This window comes from Betta splendens, chromosome 14 (assembly GCF_900634795.4).
Source record: "Betta splendens chromosome 14, fBetSpl5.4, whole genome shotgun sequence".
Lineage (NCBI taxonomy): Eukaryota > Metazoa > Chordata > Actinopteri > Anabantiformes > Osphronemidae > Betta > Betta splendens.
In genome coordinates, this window is record NC_040894.2 from 4386786 (window position 1) to 4408300 (window position 21515).

Sequence of the window (21515 nt, forward strand, 5' to 3'; positions counted from 1 at the left end):
TCCCGCGACCAATGAGGTTTAAAACCTTTCTCTCACCGCGTAGATTTTCTTTTTCGCCGCGGCCTTGGCGTGTTCTGCTGGGTCTCTGTAGGGTTTTCTGAGATTGCGACTAATATGTACTAAGTTTAAGACTGCAGGATTTAGCGAAACAGCATTTTAGATTAACCCCGTTATTAGTAATGTTAATTGACATGCTTTCGGGTAGTTTTAGCGTAACGGCAGCGTTGTCTGTCGGGCCTCTAACACCCACGTGGAGCGAACCCGAAGGATGAGGTACGTGGCCGTAAAGTCCGCACAACCATCCGATCGTTGGGTGTTCAGTGATGAAAACTGGAAATAGGAAGTGCCGTCTGATGCGACAACTGACGATGTTCCTAGTTTGCTGTTCTGAGTCTCCCTAAACTGCTTCTGATTCAACTTGTGTTGGATTTTCACGCCTCAAAGAAAAGTCTTTTTCGCTTTTAACAGGTTGTGACCGTTTGAGAGGAGGAAATGCCACCACTGTCTAAGGTTAGTTTGATAAGGTTCTTTCTGACTGCAGCATGTTAAAACCTCTAAATGTAGTGATGAAACCTAAACTGAAATAGCTGGAATTACCGGCAGATTGTTCAGTGGTGACTCTCGGTTTTCTGAACTTTGATGCATTTCTGTTATTAAAGTAAATGAACGTGGTAGCACTGTTGACAAAAACTCTTATCTCTGCAGCTTAAACTGAAACCTACATGAGGTGGAGGCCATGACAGAAAACCTGAGGGTTAAGATAATGGGTGAGTGAGTGCAGTTTAAGGCACTACTTAACACTTTGAAATGATGAAAACTGGAAATAGGAAGTGCCGTCTGATGCGAAAACTGACGATGTTCCTTGTTTGCTATTCTGATTCTCGCTGAACTGCTTTGATTTCTCATGATTGACTTTACCCACATGAATCAATTTAAGTCTTTTTGTTTTCGACAGGTTGTGACCGTTTGAGGAAATGCCAGCAATGTCTAAGGTTAGTTGGATAAGGTGCTTTCATCTGACTGTAACATGTTAAAACCATTAAATGTGATGAAACCTAAACTGAAATAGCTGGAATTACCGGCAGATTGTTCAGTGGTGACTCTCGGTTTTCTGAACTTGGATGCATTACTGTTATTAAAATTAATGCACCCAATGATATAGTTAACATTTTTAAATATTATATCTCTGCAGCTTGAACTCAAACCTACACAAGGTGGAGGCCGTGACCTGAAACCCAGAGGGACAAGTTTGACTTCATCTCTGCCTGAACTGAATGAGATCAGCTGACAAGTGCAGGTGAGTTGGCATTTTTGTGTATTAAAAAAGGCAACGGTCTGCTTCTGTCGTGATGAAACCTAAACTGAAATAGCTGGAATTACCGTCAGATTGTTCAGTGGTGATTATCGGTTTTCTGAACACAATACAAAACTAAAATGGACTGTTGCCTGATTCTGTACTTTGTTTCCCAAATGTAACCTTCAGTTTTTCTTCTACAGATGACTTATGGTAACCAGCATAAAGCAATGCCATGGACCTTTTTTTCTTTTTTTTTTTTTAAATAGTGTAACTGCATGTTTTTGCACACAAAGTAACATGTCTAATCTGTGAAATAAACTGTTGCTTTCTGAATTGTGATCTGAAGTCTTTATTTTTGTACATTTTAACCCCAAGCAAAGAAGTGAAGATCAGAAACATGACAATAAATATCTTGCCACTGCCTTTGAGCAAAGCTTAAGTGCACTGATAACTGATTATAGCAAGAAGTAAACTTTTTTTATATACAGTTTTATAGGAAATGAGAACAAATTTACATGCCACCAAAAATATTCCTGTATTGGTCTTGTCACTTGATCTTCATGATGGTGCTTGATTGTTCCTGCTGTAGCGTTAGATAGTTGTCTGTACTATTAAGGTTTCAAGACTCATTCCATTGCCATTGACTGGCCCCTAAAAGCACAGAGTGGTGGGTGGGATGTTTCTCATTAGTGACACAGGCACTAAAGACTAATGTCAACTCCAGCTAAAACTAGTCCATGAGAAGTATTTAACCCTGATAGAGAATGGTTTGTTAAAAAGCTGTAGTATCCGGTCATTTTAAGAAACAGTCACGGGGGGGGGATTAATCAAACTATTTATATTGGTCATCTTTAACATGCTACATGAGTAGGATCTGACAGAACCGATTAAGACAGGGAAGAGTCTTGTTCTAATGGAATTTGCAGGAAAAACACATTAGGATCAAAGTAACAGGAAAGGCTGTGTCGAATCCATGGCTGTCTGTCAGAGCTCAGTCCTCCTCCTTCTCGATGTAGCTCTTACAGGCTGAGCGCGCCATCTGTCTGGCCATGTACCTCTCTCGTGCTGAACACACAGTCTGATCTGTGCTGCGCTTTGCAAACTTGTTGCCCGTTTCCTCCTCTTTCTCTTCACTTGCTTTTTCCTTTTCCTGTACTTCAGTGTCTTCTTTCTTTTCTGCATCTTTTTCTTCCTTCACTGTCGTCTTCTCTGGTTCTTTCCTTCCTTCCTTCTCGTCTTCCTGATCTTTGTCCCTCCGCTTGTCCTCGACTGGATGCCGCCTCTTCTCTCTTTCTCCATTCCTGTCCCTCTCTCTTTCTCTAGGGCTCCTGTCCCTCTCTCTTTCTCTAGGGCTCCTGTCCCTCTTCCCATGCCTGCTTTCCCTCTCTGTATCTGCTCTGCCTCTACTTCTATCCTCATCTCTCTCTCTGTCCCTGTCTTTGCCTCGGTCCCGGTCTTTTCGTCTATCCCTGTCCTCTCTTCTTCCACCATGTCTGTCATCCTTTTCCCTTCCCCTGTCTCTGTCCCGCCCTTTATCCCTGTGACTCTTTTTATGTCTGTCTCTCTCTTCTTTTTCTTTCTCTTTGTCCTCTTCACTCCCTGATGAAGGGGACCTCTGTCTGTACTGCCGTTTCAAATGTGTAGACCCTGTTCCAGGCTTGCTAAACCCAAACTTCTGCTCAGGGCCATCCTCACTGTCACTAGATGAGCTTGGATTTTTGTCATGAGATATAGGTGAGTTGACAGGTGAAATCCGCTCGGGCTCTTTTGAAACATTTGTGATTGGAGCTCTGTGGAACAGAAAGATTTAAAGAATCATGATAGTTTGTGCTCAACTGGATCATGAACGTAAGTAATGCAGAGATAACACTGACTTGTTTGCAGATCGATCTGGTATCGCCTCTTCTCCAACAGTCTGATTCAGCAGGTGTCGGTAGAAGCCGCTTAGGTCTTTTTGCTTCTTCACATCCAAAGCAGCTAAAAACAGAAAAGTCAAACCAATCACTTACAATGTTTTATGAAGTGGTCTCCCACCTAATGCCTTTGAGTCATGCTTTGTCTGTCACGTCATAAATTTAAGAGATATGTGGGTTATTTTCAGATGGTCAGAACTATCAGTCTTTGTAAAATGGGTACCGTAAATCAAACTGAAGTAGCATTCATGAGTTTTAACTGTCTGGAGTTAAAAGTCTCATCGTCTCGCTTACTGACAGCAGCCTAAAAATAATTGTAAAGTATCCATCTAACCTTCCATCTCTGCCTCTCTTCTTTCTCTCTCCTGCTCCTCCTTTTGCTCCAACAGCTTTTGCTTGTAGGCAGAGGTAACGTAAGCGTCTTTATCGGCAAACTTGTCTCCCTCTGCTTCTCTTTCCTTCTGGATCTTCCTCTCCTCTCTTCGTTCTTGTTCTTTTTTTCGGTCTTCAACTGCCTTCATTAACTGCTGAATATACTTTGGCTGTCATCAAGGAATGCAGAAGATTAACATACGGTTAATAAAGCTTACATTGTGTTTTCTCTTTACCAGTATAATCCCAGAACTCAAAAGTATATCTCCCTGGAAGTGTTGTAACAAGTGTTTAATTTGAATGACATTACCTTTTTATCAGTGCCTCCTAGAAGTTTTTTGTTGCTGTCATTTCTTTCTTTTTGAATGTCGTCATACACAGCGTCATAGTCATAGACAGTGCTGTCCTGTTCTAGGGCCTTTTGCATCTCCAAACGTGTCTTTGTGCAGTATAAAAAAACAAAGAGGCAAGAGTCATGTAAACCACGGATCTGAGTATTTTAAGATAATTTGGAGAATTATGGAATTTGGTTGACCTGCTTCATCATCTTCTTTTTGACAGCTTCTTTTTGCAAAGTCTCCCCAACTGAGGTCTGCAGAAAAAAAATGCACTGAGTATGCTGTCTGCTTTAATTATTATTGAAAAAAATCTGTGTATTCTACTTATGACTTTAATCATTTGTGCACCTCATCATCTGAGTCATCCCCAAACACTGAGGGTCTTGGCAGTGTTGCGGTCTTCGACAGTCCTTTCTTTTGTGATAAGATCAGCCCATACCTGTACAGGGAAGATAGTTATAGATAGATAGATAGTTAAAGATAGATAGATAAAAACAAAAAGACAAAAATCGTTTTATATGTATTTCAGAGTAGTAACAGATTATAATGTATTACTTATGCTTATTCTCTTACAAATATAATGTATTCATTTTCGGTGGCCTGCTGATCACGTGTCTGTTTTCTGTAGCATCTGCTCAGGGCAACCAACATCCTCTAATGTCTGTTGCCCTGCTTGTCTTGTTTTCAACCATTAGAAACTAATATGAACAGTCCAGGGTCTGACATGGTCCAAATATGTTACATTTAATCTGGCTGAATATATTGATCAATGAACATATGGTTTTATATGGAAATACACACGGACCAATGTTCAAGCTGATACCACACACAAATGGAAAACCACGGGGGATTTTCAGTTCACAAATATCTACTCACTCGACAGCGGTACATCATCTTGTTTCCCATTTTAAAATGACAGCCATCTTTTCCATTTATTATTGGCCGGGCGGGGTCATTACTTAGATACATACATTTTCCGCTAACATGCCTCGTGACATGAACCACAGCACAACAACAACTAACAGCTATTCATCAGATGTAACCAACTCCATTTTGAACGACGAACATTAGCAATAGAAGTTCCACATACTCTCACTAATGGTGTTTGATGCGTAACACAGGGATCCAGTAAAATCTTGCATGATTAAACTAATACTTTGATGAATATGCAAACATTATAAATTAGAACACAAAAAATCTGAGCCCCCGTTTTGTATTGTTATCTAACTAGCTTATTTGATTACTGAGAGGTTAGCATAACGATGACTAGCTGCAGAAGGAACCACTGTTTGTACAACTAACGTTGAGAGCTCACACCACGGCTACTACAGGAAATTCGGTTACATATTATACATGTAGCAACCAAGTCAAATCGTAGTTTCCTGTTACTAAAACGACATTATAATCACGTTAGCATGTTCGGAACTTACTGCTTCGTAGGGGCCGCCATATTGCTCTACTTGCTGTGAAATACTTCGACAGATTCGACACAATCCTTCAGTAAATTTAAGTCTTTGAAAAAATGTTGTACTGCTTATATTTCAGCAATCATGTGAAACCAACATTCATACGTTTATTAGAGTCTCAGAAATATCCTATTTTAAACTAAATATGGTTTCTACATTCTGCTGCGAAATTACTCTCTTTACTACCAGTTCATTGCCAATAGATGGCGTCAAATCTCCAGCCAATCTGAGCAAAAATATCGACCATAAAACGATTTTTGTGTGTACTAATCATTTCCTGTGTGTACAGAAAATGATTAGCAAGTTCATAATATTTCATTATTGTTAAAACAGAATACACGTGTGTGTGTGTTTGTGTGTGTGTGTGTGTGTGTGAGAGAGAGAGAGAGAGAGAGAGAGAGACTTAAACCAGATCAGAGAACATTTCTCACCTGTAACTAAAGATGCAGCTTTGAATTCCTAAATGCCATGACTCTAAATGCCATTATCTCTGTCATAATCTTCTTCTCATCTCCGCTCTGGCCTCACTGTGAATCCCTCTGACACAACCAAAACTGCCCGATGACTGACTGAATAAATTATGTCATGAAAAAATGTATTAAGTGGATAAATTCAAAAGTAAATCGACAGATAAAGTAAAAGTCCCTAAACCTAGGAGGATCCTGGGTATTAGTAAAGCAGAATCATGTTAAAGTAAGAAAATAAAACACAAATTTTTACTTAATTTTTTGTATTACTTTCACCTGGCTTCAGTGCATTGCATGAATTTGTGATTAGAGACTAGTGTTATTTACAGATGGGAAGAAACTGAAATATATTGTGCAAGCTTTAATAATAGTAATAGTCCTGCTGTTGTGTTGCACATACCTGCATGTTTTCACAGCTGAGTTACAGGTAGTGACGACAGAATGTTTGAGAGTTTGAGTGTGGCTTGTGACAGCCTATGGTTAATGTTATCTTTGATCTGTGCCCTTAAGCAGTGAAGACAGAAAAGACTGTAGCAGTGCAGGTTCAGACATGCAGGAAGGTTACTGTACCTATAGATGCATGAAATATTTTGTCTAGATCAGCACTGCATCGACATTACTAAAACCCATGCTAAATGCAGAAAATGTCATGGCCCCTGTCTGGTATGAATGCCAATATAGCTAAATTATTGCTCTTTCTAAGCTATAAAAACAAAAATATGCACGCCATACTCCTTTCATAATAACCACACAAATGCCATATGTGTTTTTCTATGTGCTAGAATTAACACACATAGAGATATTGTTATAAGTAATGTCACTCAATCAACTTTTAGAGGTTTTGTGTCACACACTGCATTTCTTTTGGTTCTTTCTTTTCTCATCTCTTCGAGCAATCCTGATCCATTTGAGCTCAGTCCACTAGGCTTCATCAAAATTATTATGCAATGTGACTTGTGAATAAATCTAATCGTAGCATATCAAATGTTAATCGGTCCAATTTACATTCCACTATAGCGCTTATATTTTATGGTTGTGGCTGATTTGCCGGAGGACCTAGGTCGGTACTTGACACTGACGACTCTGGCCATTACGCCCCTTTTATTTGTGTCCAGCACACACACGGTTAATCAGGATTGACAAGCCAAGGGCACTTGCGCATGCGCACAAGATGCCGACAGAGGAAACAACCGGGGAGTAGTCAAACAGTCAACGATCAGAGAGAAAGAGAGAGGACAGACGGGAAAGATCCAACATCCCCGGTTCCGCTGGGTTTTCTGCCCCTCACAACAATTATGCTCGTCTCGCCGCTGTCGCTTCCACTCAGGTGTCCGCTTCCCGGTCGCTGAATGGCGCTGGTAACCGTGCAGCGTTCACCGACCCCCAGCACCAGCTCCAGCCCCTGCGTTTCGGTAAGAGCCGCCGTTATTAACTCCCGCGGTCCACCGTCGCTGTCCCCATCCCCGAACCCACACCCCTTTGCTGTGAAAGGTGACTACGGCTTCAGCTCCGTTGTGTGTGTTTATCGCCTTCTGCCTGTCATAGTAGTGCCTTGCCTTTGTACCCGTGCGCATGCGTGGAATATAACCGCTCACCATATTCCAGTTACAGTATGAGCGTCGCGGCTAACTTCGCCTGTTGGAGCTCGTTGTTGCGCTCGGACTCCGCTAGCTTGTTTGTATCGCGCTGCGCGTGGACGCGGCTCGTGTCCCGTGCGTTTCCGCCAGTTTAGAGGCTCACGTCCCGCTTCTCCCTGACTTACGCCTCCTGCCTTCCCCCGTTGGGGCGAACACTGTCAGACGTTCCCGCACCGCAGCGCGTGCGGCCACTGATCCAGTGCTTTGTACACTGAGTGTAACGCACTTCCGCTTCCAGTGCAGCGGCTGCCTTCAGACATTCGCTCCTCTAACTTCGTTTCTTGTGCTGCCGTGTCAACACGACGGTGGACGTGTCTCTTCCTCTTTGTGTCTCTCGCTTCTTGTCTGCGTGTTTGTCTACCTGTCTGTCTCTCTCTTCCTGTGTCTAATGCATCTGTTTACACAGTGACATCGGGGAAGTCCATAACGCAAACGAGTATATTGTCAATGAACTACTTCTCTGAAGGACTCCATCAGATAAACGTAAATGAATGTTATGGCCCCTGAAGCGATGCTGATGCAGAGAAAATGAGTAGGTGGATTTCCTGTCTGGCCTCTGCGCTGGTCTTGTTTCGACTGAAGCAGGGAACCCCGTCAGACAATCAACAACAGGCCGAGGAAGTGATATACAAGCTTACAGTGTCTGTTTCCATTCACAGGTGCTTCTGTCTGTTGCACACAAGCGCACCTCACACATTTCCTGTTTCTTTGTTGACTTCACTCACACTGCGCTGTTCAAAACACAGCAGCCAGTGATTATGTAAATGAAGGCAGGAGTTTTACCATTGAGTGAAGTTTGAAAGGTCCGTATGGATGAAATACAGAGTCAGTAGTGATTTTATGCAGTTTTGAATCACTGGTTGTGAAAATATTAATTTGTCATTACATTTAGTTGTGTATGTGGGATTTTCATCGCCTGCTGGAGAAAATTGAAGCAACAAGACTGAATTGTATGCGTGATTCTACATGTAATTGTGTGAGGAATCCCGAAATGCAGCTGTTTTATGAAAGACATATTTACACTTTTGCACTGTATTGCAGAATGTGACCCTGCGCTTTACATGCTTAGAAAAACAGGTTCTATGAGTAGACATAAAGTCAACTGAGTTAAAGTGAACACACATATAATTCAGGTAATGTGTTCCTATCAAGCGTGACTGTAATTTTGTACGGAAGAACCTTTTAGAACCTAGAACAGCATAGTAACTCGCTCCTTAATTCCAGGGCGCTCCCCTCATCCCTACAGGAGAACGAGCTGTAAAATACAGGAAGCGTATCCTGATGTGTAACAGAGTACGGTGAAGCAGGCAGGGGGGGTAAAGGATGTGAAGGGTTTTCTCGTTGACATATGCAGGTCTCAGCATGCAAACGATGACAAAACACTGCATAAATGCAAGTCTGGTTTCCTGTGTGTGGCTGTCATGTCGTGTGACGTGGAGTGTGTAAAGTCTGTCACCTGTCCAGCCTCACTAGCTCGTGTTGTCTTCGCAGTAAAAGCTTTTATGTATACATGCGTCTGTGTTACTGTGGTACTGTTCATACTGAATCACTCAGCCTTTGTTCCATTTCACGTCTCTGTCTCCTAATAAAGTGCAAACATGTTTACAGGCCTGTCGAGTTCTGCACATTTCCATATAAATTTGGAAAAATCTTACATTTTCATATATTCAAAATTTGTGTCCTCCCATCTAAACAAGCATTTTCAGAGCTGATTTCTGATGTGATAATATTCGAGATGAACTCAATAGAATTTACTGTCAAATGCAATGTAACTCACCTGAAAATGTCAATATGTGATTTCCCACTGTGTGGTGCTCAGCAGCTGCATTACAGGCTCTGGTTACATAGATTTGAGCATCACATACTTTACATGAGGTCTTCATCAATCCACATGACCTGTTTTAAATATGTCTTAGTACAGACTCTGAGGCCACAGTAAAAGCTGCTTTGGATATTGTGGCTGACAGAGGCCGAGCAGGTTCCCATCTGCATTGAACTGGATCTGCAACAGTGTCACAACACCCAGGAGCGAACTGTGGCATTTAGACACTTCCCTACACGTCTTTAACAATTGCAGGGCTGGGAGTTATTTGACTGTTCTGCGTTGGAAATCAAAGAATCACAGATTGCATGTGGCCACAGAGCATGGGGGTGTTGTCACAGATAGGAAAATGTGCTGTGGTTAGACAGTGTTGTTTCATCTGGGTATCGCCCAGCTTCAATCGGAGCAAACTGATCGAGGCATGAGTTCATCTGTTCGGCTGCAGCCAGCATCAACCATATAATCCACTTGTATGTAAATTGTTTAGTAATGGTGTTAGTTCCACTGTGTCAATAAGACATGCAGCAGGCGCTCCACGATAAGCTCCAGGTGTTGATCTGCCACCAAGCCTCATCCTTCTCATTCAGCAGCGCTTCACGCTCCCTGTTTGCATGGCTCAGATCGTCCTCTTTGTTCCTCCAGCTCTTCTCTGCTTGATTTTTGTGTGAGAGTATGTTGTTCTCTGACCGGCCACACCTTAAAAACAGACTGAGGTCATTTTCCTGGATAGGCCATAAATTGATTTGAGGCTGAAATGTGCTCTGCCTGCCTCTCTACCGCTTCTGCTGAAGCAGTGCACAGTAATGGGTTGGATTTTCATGGTTTTGTGTCTTAAAAGATACAAAATTTCTTGTGTCTCAAAACTTGTTTAAAATGTATCCCTTAAATCTTGAATGCCCTTCGTAGAGCTTCATAAATTTAACTCTTTCAAAACTTGCAGCTGAAATATCTGCCAACCATTTTAACCATCCCGTGTTTTTCCTTTTTCCACAATATTAAAAGTCATTTCCTCTTGTATGCAGGAGTCCGGTAGTGGGGAGGATGACCGTCGCTCTCATCCGAGGAGGTAAGATACACCAGATATGAAGGGGAATCGCCCTCGCTCCGTCTCAGGGTGTCAGTGTCTGCGCTCCGTGTAGTAGAGTAGGCTCCAGGGTCTGTTCCTTGGTCTGTTGGCCCCTCGCTCCTCACAGGATACCGGCATTAAACGCAGCAGTGCTTGATAATTAATGCTTACATGAATTTGAGCCTGCAGGCCTTTCTTTGTTTACTGTTGCAACCTTACAAAGAGCTGCTGTGTCATGGCGGCATGATTCTGCTCTGTTTCTTGATGCTCGAGGCAACAACTGGACTCGGGAATCTGGTTTATCTTGTTTCCCTCAACCGCAGTTGCAACTAGGTTTAGTCTTCAAGTCATCAGCAATATCCTTTTGGCTGTGCTTATTTATTCTAGATACATAATAGCAGTGAACTGTAGCTGCAGCGGCACGTTTAATTCCACCTCTGTTTGTTTTTGTTGCTCTTTCTAATAACATTTCAGACCTTCTTGTGTAATGAACCGTGTGCGGGCCGACCGATAGAGGGCAGTAGGCCGCCTGTGAGTCAGCTCTGACTATGTGGGTCAGGGGAGCTGCAGAGCTGATCCAGGGGCAGATTGGTGGCCACTCCCAAAGTCACAGTGCCTCAGTGTTTGTCTGGTCATTGGAGCTTTTGCTGTCTGGCTAGAGGAGTGTCTGTATTTGTGCAGCTGGGACTGAAATCTATATTCACACAGTGACTGCGTGCATGCGTCTTGACAGAAGTAGGATCAGGTGTCATCTAAATTTTTCAAGATAATATTGTTTTCAGTGTTTTGTTTCTATGTATTCAGAATATTTGTCTGTAAGCATCCACCTCCAGGCGCGTTTTGTTTTACTTTTTGGGAAAATGAATTGCGTTTGCACTAAGAATCAGTTAGTTGTCATTCTCGAAATGTGAAAAACAAACGTGTCATTAGTACAAGTTCCGCTCTTATTCATTGGTGAGTTGTTTTTTGATGCATGAATGTTGCCAACAGTGCAGTGAGACATCCAGTAAAAGCCCGTTCCTGAAGCCTAGCTCCTTCTTGCCCACCCTGGTGATGCCTGTGGTGCAGCTGCAGCAGGGGGGCTCATCTCTTACACAGGTTAGACACCAGCTAAAGCAGAACCAGAGGGAGGTTCAGCCCTCAGCTCAGAGGCTTTGTCTTTGTATAATCTCTATAAAACAGATTTAAACCAGCTAAAATGCTTGAATGGGGGGAACAGTGGTTTGGTTGCTGTAGTAGTGGCTCCATGCCACAGTCCAAATATATGTAGGTGAGGTGTCAGCCATGTGGTGGATGTTGCCATCGTATAGTGATGTTACGTTCGCTGCCTGTCAGACCAGACTGTAACCAATAAACTGTCTGTGCTTAATACACGTATTAAACACAGGACAGATGAGAGTGGATTTCTGTTCTTAGGTTCCTGCTGTTTTTGTGAATGGCGCCTGGCTCTGTTAAGCATTCTGTCCTCTCATGGTGACGCTAGCATTAGCTAAGCTTCCATGGTAACACGTCTCCTAATTAAGCATTAATTACCCTCCACAGCTCGAAGGGCGTCCTCTCAGCCACGCGTCCGGACCCTCTGCTTGAGGAAGGGTCATAAAGTTGTGTAACCAGCTTTACACGAAGCCTTTAGGGAAAAGCGACACCTGACACCTAATGTGCTGCTGCTTTCGCAATAGCTCATCATCAACAACAACAACAGCAACAGCAGCAGAAGGATTGAGAAACCATAAAACATCTGAGAAGAAACTTGACCTTAGACTTGGTTAGGTTCCTTCTGGTTTCAATTTGAAGGGTAGATTACAAACTCAGGTTATTTACAGTCACCTGACTATAAACTTATCTCACATAATAAATAACTATAAATACAACAACAGCTGTAGTGGCTGTTAGAACCCTACAAGTGTTTATGTGCTGTTTTCATACTTTGACCTGGTACCTTTTAATTGGTTATTAACTCCATGAGGTTACAGACCGCCACCTGCTTTCTGTAAACGTTCTGATCATATATTCTGTATTTGCTACATCAGCTGGTTTACAGGTGACTGTTAATAGCTGTTACAGAACCTAAACCTCAGTTTCCTTTTTATCTCTCCCACCGCAACTTTCTATTGCTGTCATGCTTCGTTCTATTTCTGACTTTCTTCTCATTTTCGTCCGGTTTTTAGCGTCTCAGTTTTTGCACATGGATTAAATGATCACGGAATGAGGAAGTGCAGTTTAACCTTACTGTATTATACTGCGGTTGGTGTTCCCGGTTACAGCACTTACTGTCATGAGCTGGAGGTCTGTGTTTGAAGTGAACACACCTAGTCACATAAAACCCTCAACTATATTTAAGTCAAATCTTTAAATTCCTAATTTACTGGATCAGTGACTTATCACATCAACACCTATCAACCAAAACCTGTCCTATAAGGAAACACGTGTTGCCTCCATTGTGAAGTGTTGTCCCACACGTTTGCATGTGTTCTGGGATCCACCTCTCCGGTTCCATCTGATTGTTCTGTCATTTGACTGTTGAAACTCACACCGTCCAGTGACAACAGCTGAAGGCCAGCATGTGGAGGGACGGCGGCTGCTCCTGTTACTGTTGTGTCTCCATGCACACAAACACCCACAGTCACCTAAGGGACCGTGCGGTGCGTCTGTACTGGTGCCACATGTTTGCGCGTGGCCGTGACGGCGCCCTCGCGCGTGTCTCCTCCCCGTCAGCGGCCGGATTTACCGCAGCCTGCTGCAGTCCGCTCAGTCCGCGGGCACCGGCTCCGCAGCGGAGCCGCGAACCGACCGTTTGTTGAAGGCGAACAGCCGCGAGCCACGCGTCGACACCGGCGACCGTCGTCGAGCCGACCGCTGCCGCGCGCCCTGACGCGGCGCCGCCGACGCCGCGATGCCTCCCGGGGTGGCGACCGCGCCGCGGAGCTCGTCCGCCGGCTGCTTCTGCGCGTGCTGCGGGGGGGTGGTGAGACCGTATTTCTCCGACCACTCCGTGATCTCTCGAGGGGAGATTTATCAGCTGTAAGTTGAATGAATACGCTGTTCATTTCAAAACTTAATTTTACTGAGTTCCATCCCGTTGGTGTGTGTGTGTGTGTGTGTGTGTGTGTGTGTGTGTGTGTGTGTGTGTGTGTGTGTGTGTGTGTGTGTGTGTGTGTGTGTGTGTGTGTGTGTGTGTGTGTGACTGGGTTTTCACACCTGACTGTTTTTAACTTACTGACAACGTCCCATTGTTACAAAGGCTTGTGGGTTTTCCTCCATGACTAAATGGGAAGGATGTGACAGTAGCAGCCTTCCTTCCCTCCTGGAGAAACCTGCAGCAGACGCTGTAATCATCTCAGAGACACCCCCCCCCCCCCCCCCACCCACCTTTTTCTTTTCGTGCTTGAAATACACGTTGAGGGGGGAAGCAGTGTACCTGAGGCTGTCGCTGAATCAGAGGATGTCCTCCATCCTCGGATGACGCCACTGGAACCAGCACGGCCGCGTTATTTATGCGTTTGTGTCAAGCGAGTGAGGACAGACTTTGCCTGCACTTGCCTGGTATTAGGTCTGTCTGTTCTTTCTAACAACTGGCACGTGTGGTTTCATTATTATATTATTATTATTAGTGAGTTCCTTTCTGCAGGGGCCTTGTTTCGCTTCTTGTTGCATGTGGTTCCTACTGCAGCTCCTAAGCCTAATTTGTTCTATTAGGCCTTCATGTGTTACTCACGGTGGAGTAACAAATATAGACATTGTTGTTTATCATTATTACTCAATCTGCTTTCACTCACAAACACAATGAGGCTTTCCCCTTTGGTGTCAGCTTTAATCCCTTTGTTGAGCGCTGAGCGATGAATCACAGCTCGCCGCGACTTTGGCTGCAATTCCACTAAATGCCAGAGCCGTGTCAAAATCAAAGGAATGCACCAGGCATCTAGAGTCCATTACATAACCTCATTGTTCGCACAACGGCCGTGCCAAGTAGCTTTGCTGGAGCTGGTGATTCCTTGATGCCAGATTGTTGTTGTTGCTCAAGTCTCAGCCAAAGCTAATTAAGGTGTAATTACCTGCAGAGTCCGTGGATTAAACTGCGGGTGCGTTTGCTGTGAGGGAAGTGGTCGCTTGAAGAGGACACGTTGTTCATTTGTCTGGAGCTCAATCTGTCTTTGCCTGTACTGTTAATAACATGCCCCGCAAACCAACAGCTGGTGTTTGTAGCAAACTGAGCAGCTTATAAGGACATGAGTCTGTCCAATATTGTTTTTCCTGTTTGATGTTTTGACAGGACGTCATATGTTTTATATGAAAACAGATTTATTAGACATCCCAACAACACAAACATAAGATTCATCAGATGTTTTTATGCTGAGTAACAAAAGCTGCAGCTTCATGCACTTGAGAAATATGTTGTGATTTTTTTGTATTGTCTTTTCCTTGTTTGTTCATAAACAAAGGATATTAGTCAGCTAATAGTTTCAGTCTCACAAGAATTAGAACCACTGTCTTATTTCATTATTTAACATTAATTTAGCTTCAGCTGGGCCTAGTTTTAGTTGAATCATCTGTAAAGGAATAACCTAACCTATAGTTTCAGGTTGAATTTAATTGCACTGGAATGAAGCTTATCACCTGCTTTGTTTGTCTCTTTCCAGTATCAGTGAAAGTTTCCTGACAGTTAAAGGCGCTGCTCTCTTCTTACCTCGAGGAAATGGCTCCTCCTCTTCTTCTGCCTCTCGCTTCTCACAGCTCCGCAGCAAACATGCAGGTGAGGCAAAGGCCCGTCGGTGCTTCTGGTCGATACGAGGCAACTGGGGTTTAACACTGTTCTCTCGCTCGCCTCCTTCCAGGAGACATCCAGCAGCACCTGCAAACCATGTTCACGCTCCTCCGACCAGAAGACAACATCAAACTGGTAGGTGACGCTCTGTGACGCACTGACTGGACGTTGGCTGGAGGCTTCGTCACGTAACACAGCTCTCCCTGCTCCAGGCCGTCCGTTTGGAGAGCGCCCACGCTCAGGTTACCCGCTACATGGTGGTGGTGTCAACCAATGGCCGCCAGGACACTGAGGAGAGCGTGGTGCTGGGAATGGATTTCAGTCCTGTGGACAGGTCAGTCAGAGGCATGCAGCACGTGAGCACGGGGCTCCATCTTTGATGCAGCACAGACCTTTCTAACACGGACTGTGTTTTCCTCCCAGCTCCTGTTCTATAGGGCTGGTTCTGCCCCTATGGAGCGACACTATGATACACCTGGATGGTGATGGGTAAGAAGCATCAGCGAGGCATCATCATGATCACAAATCATTTACAGAGAGTGTTGAGTGTTTTTATTTGTGCTCCCAGGGGATTCAGTGTGTCAACTGACAACAGAGTTCATGTTTTCAAGCCTGTTTCTGTGCAGGCCATGTGGTGAGTCATTGTGTAACTAATGGAGCCTAGTACTACTCTCTCACCCTCACATTCACTCATATTCATCTAGATATTTAACTATTTCCTCCACACTCTTCCAGGTCGGCCCTGCAGTCACTCCATAAAGCATGTGAAGTTGCCCGTTGTCACAACTACTACCCAGGTAGTTTGTTCCTCACCTGGGTCAGCTACTATCAGAGCAGGGTCTGCTCTGACCAGGTGCGCATCAACGAGTGGAACGTCATGCAGGACGTGCAGTCCCATCGAGCCGACTCTCCCGTCCTCTTCTCTGACGTGTAAATATGCAGCAGTATAGAATGTAGAGTTTTTGTGTTTCATGGTTTACGGTTGCATGTCTTGCCATGTATTATAGTGTGTGGAAATACTGATAGGTATTTCTTGTGTTTATCCTGCAGACCCACTGAGCGGGAGCTCACAGAGCGACAGATCAAAGCCAGTTTGAGGGAGATCATGATGCAGAAAGACCTTGAGAACGTCACGTGCAAAGAGGTGACGCGCTGCATTTGCAGATACATCTTGCAACAAACTGTATCCTCCCTAAAGGGGATCTAAAGTTCCAGTTAACACATAAGTTTAGATTTGCTTTTTCACTGTAGTGTGTGTTTGGTTTTACAGATTCGAACAGAGCTGGAAATGCACATGACGTGCAACCTCCGAGAGTTCAAGGAGTTCATCGACAATGAAATGATTCTCATCCTGGGCCAGATGGACAGTCCTACAGAGATCTTTGATCATGTCTTCTTGGTAAGTTGATCAATTTTCTGAGTGTCTCATGGCATTAGTGTTGGCGTGATTGCACCAAAGAGCTGCCAGAACAGCTGGATGCGCTCTGAGTAACATCACGGTGGCACGTCAGGCTTATTCAGTGTCTGGGAACTTTGGTGCCTTTATTCCTATTTGTTGTCAGGCTTAGATTGCACATTGGACATTGGGCACGTCTTGCCACAGGATTTAAGCATTATCAAAAGCTTAGTGAACGTCTTTGTGCAAGTCTGAGGATTGCTTTTGTTTGCTACAGGGATCTGAGTGGAATGCGTCCAATTTGGAAGAGCTGCAGAAGAGTGGGTAAGGAGACGAACAACGTACAAAACCTCTGCATAGCACAAACTTAACACTCATGCTAAATGAATAATTATATATTAGCACCCTGATCTTTATGTCGTCTTTTATCCTCCCTCTCATGCTTTCAGGGTTCAGTACATCTTGAATGTAACAAGGGAGATTGATAACTTCTTTCCCGGTGTCTTTGACTATCACAACATCCGTGTTTATGATGAGGAGGCCACTGACCTGCTCGCCTATTGGAACGACACCTACAAGTTCATATCTAGAGCCAAGTGAGTGGGTCCTTTCTTTAAAAACAACGAAACTCTGTGTTAGGCTCAAATTCATTCCTGATTTGTTGCGTCTACACCAGGAAAGACGGCTCCAAGTGTCTGGTGCACTGTAAAATGGGAATAAGTCGCTCTGCAGCCACAGTGATTGCGTACGCCATGAAGGAGTACGGCTGGGATTTGAAGAAGGCCTTTGGATATGTCAAGGAGCGTCGGACTGTGACCAAACCTAACCCCTCCTTTATGAGGCAGCTGGAGGAATATCAGGGAATCCTGCTGGCCAGGTATCCACACGCCGTCCGATCCTTGATTCATCAAACCTTAAAATGCTTCATCGCTTTCTGTCTTTGACTTTCTCCTGCAGCAAACAGAGGCACAACAAACTGTGGCGCTCCCACTCTGACAGCGACCTGTCCGAGCACCACGAGCCGCTGTCCAAGTCGTACGCGCAGCCCCACAGCTTGGGCCGCTCCGACCCTCACAACCAGGCCAGCAACGCGGCCGGTGCCTCTGTCAAGGAGCTGCTGGAGTCACTGGGAACCGGCAAAGCAGCACACTGCAGCAGTCAGCCTGATACCGGCATCCAGTCCAATCAGCGCAGCTCCTCGTCCTTTGAAAGGGCGGCGGCTTTATCGTGTGTGTCTGCTCCGAGTCATGAGACTCCCTCTGCTGCAGTAGCCCAGAGCGGCCGTCGGGCTCGGCCCTGTTCTGAATCCACAGCTGGTTCTGTGTCTCCGCTATCTCCTCCGCTTTCTAATGGACCCTTCTCACCACCCCTCTCCCATCCAAGGGCTGCCACTGTGATGCCCGAGCCTCACAAGACAGATATCGTGACTGTTGCGCAGAGCGTCGTGGTGGGCCAGCCTCACCCGCCTCCGTCTCTTCACCACCTCCCCCTCTCCCCTGCCCCGTCCTCCACTTCAGCCTGCGCGTGTGAGGAGGTTATCAAACCGCAGGTGTTAAAAACGACCCCAGCCTCCCTGTCTGAGCCCATGACAGCACAAGCACCAAGCGCAGATAGAAAATCAGACTGTGACCAACAGATATGTGGCCCTTCCTTAGCGGCCCAACCTCCCTCCACTAGTTCTTTTATCAGCTGTCCCAGTGCCATTCCACAGGACAAAGAGCTGTTGTTTGGGCACAGTACAGATCACATTAACTTTTTCAGTGCCAGAGAAAAGTTCAAGGAAATGAGCCAAGATGGAAAGAGCGTATGTTGCGTGGCGCAGCAGTCACCTCAGAAGAGTGGTGCTAAGGAACCGCAGCCGCTGCTCCAGGATGCGTCGAAAGGTGACGTGAAGGAGGACGAGAGGGGAAAGGTGAGACCTCCGCATGCCCCGCAGACACCACAATGGGGGTCGCACCATAATGTGATGCACTGTGGCAGAATAATTCTTTTTAATTTGAGTTTATTGTTATTTCAACCACAGATCTGTTGATCTCAAAAAAATATTGTTATTTAACTCTTTAGCGCCACCTGGTGGCAAACAGGTAGAATCCTTATGCACAGGTTCTGTTTAAGATAAGAGAAGATGAAATCTGTAAAATCTGTTTGCCTTCCTTATTAAATCAGTGGTACTTTAACAGGTTTCTATACTGACTAAATATAATGTTACATTATTCTTCTTTGAACAAAATATCCGCTCCTGTGCAGGTCACAGGACTGAAGCCAGCTGTGCAGACCGAAACACCTGGTTCCTCCGTTGGCTCCGTTTGTCAGCCAGAGCTTCAGGACCCCCAAGACCAGGAAGTGAAGAAGGCTGGACAGGAAGTAGATGACAGAAATGCTGTGTCCCTGAAGGAAGCTGAGAATGTGAAAGAGGAAGCGAAAAACAAAGAGGAGGAGGAGGTGCCCCCTGCTCGTCTCTACAGTGATTGGACCAGGGGTTCCGTGCGGCGGGTCACACAGCAGCTGGAGCAAAGAATGAAACAGGAACACGAGGCCCCGTCGCCCACCTCGTCTCCACCCTCCGTCTCCAGTAGCACCTCCTCCCAGCGCCGCTCGGCCAGCCTCCATTCGGTGTGTGATGCTCAGGAGGCATCAGTGTGCCTGCAGGGCTCAGGAGTGAGCACTGTGCGGGAGGAGCCGGAGGAGGACGATGGGAGGTTAGCACCGGAGAGAAGGGATGGGGGTGTGGTCGAGACGGAGGCACTGAGAAACAATCACGGAAGCACAAAGGAACACAAACTGAAGCCTGTTGATACTAGTTTGCTCTCTACCTCATCTTTCCATCGTTTTGCCCCGTCTCCCTTTGCCTCTGTGAACTTCCTGTGTCTGGAGGGCGTGACCGAGCTGGAGTCTGCCACCGACTGGGACTGCCCCACAGAGGGGCCTGACGTCATCATGAGGGAGACGTGGGAGACCTTGTGCGAGCTCGGTGCCTTCCTGCAGCAGGTGAGCGCGGGCGGCGCCGACAAAGCCCGCTGCGTGGACCAGGTCTTCGGCCCGGGTGCCAGAACCGCCCCGAAGCGAGGCAGCAGCATCCAGCAGAGGGTGAGGGAGGTGGAGGCCAGGATCCGCCAGGCGGGGCTGACTCCGCCCTCCCTGTTGAAACGCTCCGCCTCTCTGGCCAAACTGGGCTGCCTGGAGCTGCTCGCCAACGACCTGAGCGACTGGGAGCTGGGCCACTGCCTCGTGGCCCCGCCCTCGACGCAGCCGCCGCTTCACACAACCGCTGACGAGTCCAAGAAGCAGCGGGTCCACAGCTCGGGTTCCCTCGCCGAGCAGCAGCTGGACGCCCTGGAGGTTGATAGAGAAAGTCACGCTGAAGCTGGAGAAACGTCCCCAGGAGCGGCGCCGGCATCAAAGCGGAGCGTTCAGAGCACTAAACCCAACTGTGGCCCAGATCCTCTGCAATGGACTGGGCCCACGTTCATGACAACGAGGCAGCAGTATGGAAGGACTCACCCCCTGAGGCGGCTTAAGAAAAGAACTGTCAGTACCCTCTACCACACCATGTAACCCTCACTGTGTGTGTGCGTGAGTGTGTGTGGCTGATGCGTATCTGTGGGGAAGGGAATTGTGCATATGTTGGGTTTATTCAGCAAAACAAACAAATGCCTTTTGCCTTAAAGGATGTGTTTAGTAGTTTCTCTATGTCTTTTGTTCCTGCAGATCCGCCAAGAGCCTGTGTGTGATCTCTGATACGAGACACTTGCCTCAATGCAAGAGCGGCACAAGGCAATGAAGGTTCCAGTTAGCTGAAATGTAAACAAACCCGAAGACACGTTTGCAGAATAAAAACCTTTCAAAAGACGTTTTTTATAACAGAAAAAAAGCACAATCACCCAAGTTTTGTAACTTGCCTCCGACGTTAACGCTCCTGAGCCTGCGCACGCTCGCTGCTGGTTCCATCACCTGACTTGATGTTCGATGGAATGTAACCGCGTCCTCGAGCCTCATCGCCGCTGTTGGTCGTGGCGACGACGCGACAGGCGGCTGAGTCTAAACACACGCACGTCCTCAGACTCAAGGACGAGCGTGAGAGCTTGGACCCGTGTGGCAGAGGCGCCACTTTCATGTTTTCTGGCCGTGAACGCACTCTGAACCACAGCGGATGCCAATAAGTGTTTAACCCAGGAGCGGGTGAGCTGATGGACACTGAGACCACATGTAGAGAATCGATGCTGTTGTGCTGTTCGTCTGCTCTGCACTATACCTCGGTGAGTCAACGAAATGTGACCCGCGCAAGCGTCTGCCTCTGGATTCCTGGAGTTCCAGAAACGCTTTCACCTCCGCTACTTGACGAACTGAAGTGAACCCGTGTGCGGTGCCGCCCGGCGGTTCCGATGCGGCGGGAGGCGGGCTGTGTGTGTGTCTGTGAGGGTTCTGCCTGTGTCTCTGTGGGACGTGAAGGTCTGTGACGTGAGCGTCGGCACGTTTTCATATCTGCTTTGTGGCTGTGAGCGCTTGTTTTGTACACCTGGTGTGAGCGTGCCTGTGACTGACAGGTGGAGCTCTGCAGTCCATCAGAAATGTCTGTACAGGGACGTCTGTCGTTCATGCACTTTACTCCCCGGCTGATTCTCCGTGTGGCTTCTGTGTGCGGTTGCTGCTTTCTGGGAGCATGCTTAGGGAATGTGTGTGTTTGCTGTCACCAACTGGTTTATTTTGTCTCCTTTTAAACTGTCACTGTAAATATTTTATATAATGTGCTTCAACTGTGACCATTAAACAGTGAAACTGAGTCAGTTTTACAGAGTCGTGACACTTGCAGGCATAAAAAATGATGTCTATTTAATGTTAAAAGCTGAAAAATGACCACCACAGATTTCCATCTAACATCTAAAGATACGTTCATATTTTGATATTCTCCTCCCACACTTCACAAGAGCTTTGTGACTTTTCTCAGGTGAGTATTTTCTGTTTTACGTCAAAACAATATC

The 21515-nt window shown here is 45.9% G+C and overlaps 2 protein-coding genes, 1 long non-coding RNA gene and 5 other non-coding genes across 10 annotated transcripts; 7 read left to right on the forward strand and 1 right to left on the reverse strand.

Annotated features, from left to right (window-relative positions):
• The first annotated feature begins 18 nt into the window (after positions 1-18).
• On the forward strand, positions 19-1630 carry LOC114869841 (uncharacterized). The gene is made up of 6 exons (XR_003788218.3): positions 19-273; positions 469-510; positions 706-767; positions 956-992; positions 1193-1297; positions 1498-1630. It is a non-coding gene; the product is annotated as an uncharacterized LOC114869841 (long non-coding RNA).
• LOC114870140 (small nucleolar RNA SNORD49) lies at positions 317-388 on the forward strand. Its single transcript, XR_003788273.1, has one exon. It is a non-coding gene; the product is annotated as a small nucleolar RNA SNORD49 (small nucleolar RNA).
• Positions 562-635, forward strand: LOC114870144 (small nucleolar RNA SNORD65). Its single transcript, XR_003788277.1, has one exon. It is a non-coding gene; the product is annotated as a small nucleolar RNA SNORD65 (small nucleolar RNA).
• On the forward strand, positions 804-880 carry LOC114870142 (small nucleolar RNA SNORD49). Its single transcript, XR_003788275.1, has one exon. It is a non-coding gene; the product is annotated as a small nucleolar RNA SNORD49 (small nucleolar RNA).
• LOC114870145 (small nucleolar RNA SNORD65) lies at positions 1044-1117 on the forward strand. The gene has a single exon (XR_003788278.1). It is a non-coding gene; the product is annotated as a small nucleolar RNA SNORD65 (small nucleolar RNA).
• Positions 1345-1418, forward strand: LOC114870146 (small nucleolar RNA SNORD65). The gene has a single exon (XR_003788279.1). It is a non-coding gene; the product is annotated as a small nucleolar RNA SNORD65 (small nucleolar RNA).
• nsrp1 (nuclear speckle splicing regulatory protein 1) lies at positions 1631-7642 on the reverse strand. 2 transcript variants are annotated; one of them, XM_029174329.3, is made up of 7 exons: positions 7449-7642; positions 4269-4359; positions 4118-4174; positions 3893-4021; positions 3545-3752; positions 3172-3274; positions 1631-3087 (listed from the first exon to the last, which is right to left on the reverse strand). In XM_029174329.3, exons 3-7 carry the CDS (start codon positions 4127-4129, stop codon positions 2289-2291), a joined length of 1251 nt encoding a protein of 416 aa, XP_029030162.1. In that variant the 5' UTR covers positions 4130-4174; positions 4269-4359; positions 7449-7642; the 3' UTR covers positions 1631-2288. The 2 variants fall into 2 exon arrangements, with proteins under 2 accessions (XP_029030162.1, XP_029030161.1); XM_029174328.3 differs by lacking the exon at positions 7449-7642 and adding an exon at positions 5351-5503.
• On the forward strand, positions 6920-21316 carry ssh2b (slingshot protein phosphatase 2b). Of its 2 annotated transcripts, XM_029174316.3 has the most exons (16): positions 6920-7265; positions 10335-10378; positions 15016-15128; positions 15211-15275; positions 15353-15474; positions 15564-15629; positions 15709-15774; positions 15876-16070; positions 16191-16284; positions 16411-16539; positions 16814-16860; positions 16986-17132; positions 17213-17413; positions 17494-18448; positions 18784-20064; positions 20245-21316. In XM_029174316.3, the coding sequence occupies exons 1-16, from the start codon at positions 7203-7205 to the stop codon at positions 20272-20274; spliced, it is 3618 nt and encodes a 1205-aa protein (XP_029030149.1). In that variant the 5' UTR covers positions 6920-7202; the 3' UTR covers positions 20275-21316. The 2 variants fall into 2 exon arrangements, with proteins under 2 accessions (XP_029030149.1, XP_029030148.1); XM_029174315.3 differs by lacking the exons at positions 6920-7265; positions 10335-10378 and adding an exon at positions 13004-13399.
• The last annotated feature ends 199 nt before the right edge of the window (positions 21317-21515 follow it).

Bases quoted from the DNA above. Each gene is read 5' to 3' on its own strand.
- nsrp1 (XM_029174328.3), bottom strand. From the start codon at position 5,370: ATGGCGGCCCCTACGAAGCA. The intron at 4,022-4,117 runs GTCAACCAAATT...TACTGCACAAAG, and splicing joins AAAAGAAGATGATGAAGCAG to ACACGTTTGGAGATGCAAAA. The intron at 3,753-3,892 runs GTAATGTCATTC...CCTTGATGACAG, and splicing joins TAGGAGGCACTGATAAAAAG to CCAAAGTATATTCAGCAGTT.
- ssh2b (XM_029174315.3), top strand. From the start codon at position 13,272: ATGCCTCCCGGGGTGGCGACCGCGCCGCGGAGCTCGTCCGCCGGCTGC. The intron at 15,630-15,708 runs GTAAGAAGCATC...TTGTGCTCCCAG, and splicing joins ATACACCTGGATGGTGATGG to GGGATTCAGTGTGTCAACTG. The intron at 20,065-20,244 runs GTCAGTACCCTC...TTGTTCCTGCAG, and splicing joins GGCGGCTTAAGAAAAGAACT to ATCCGCCAAGAGCCTGTGTG.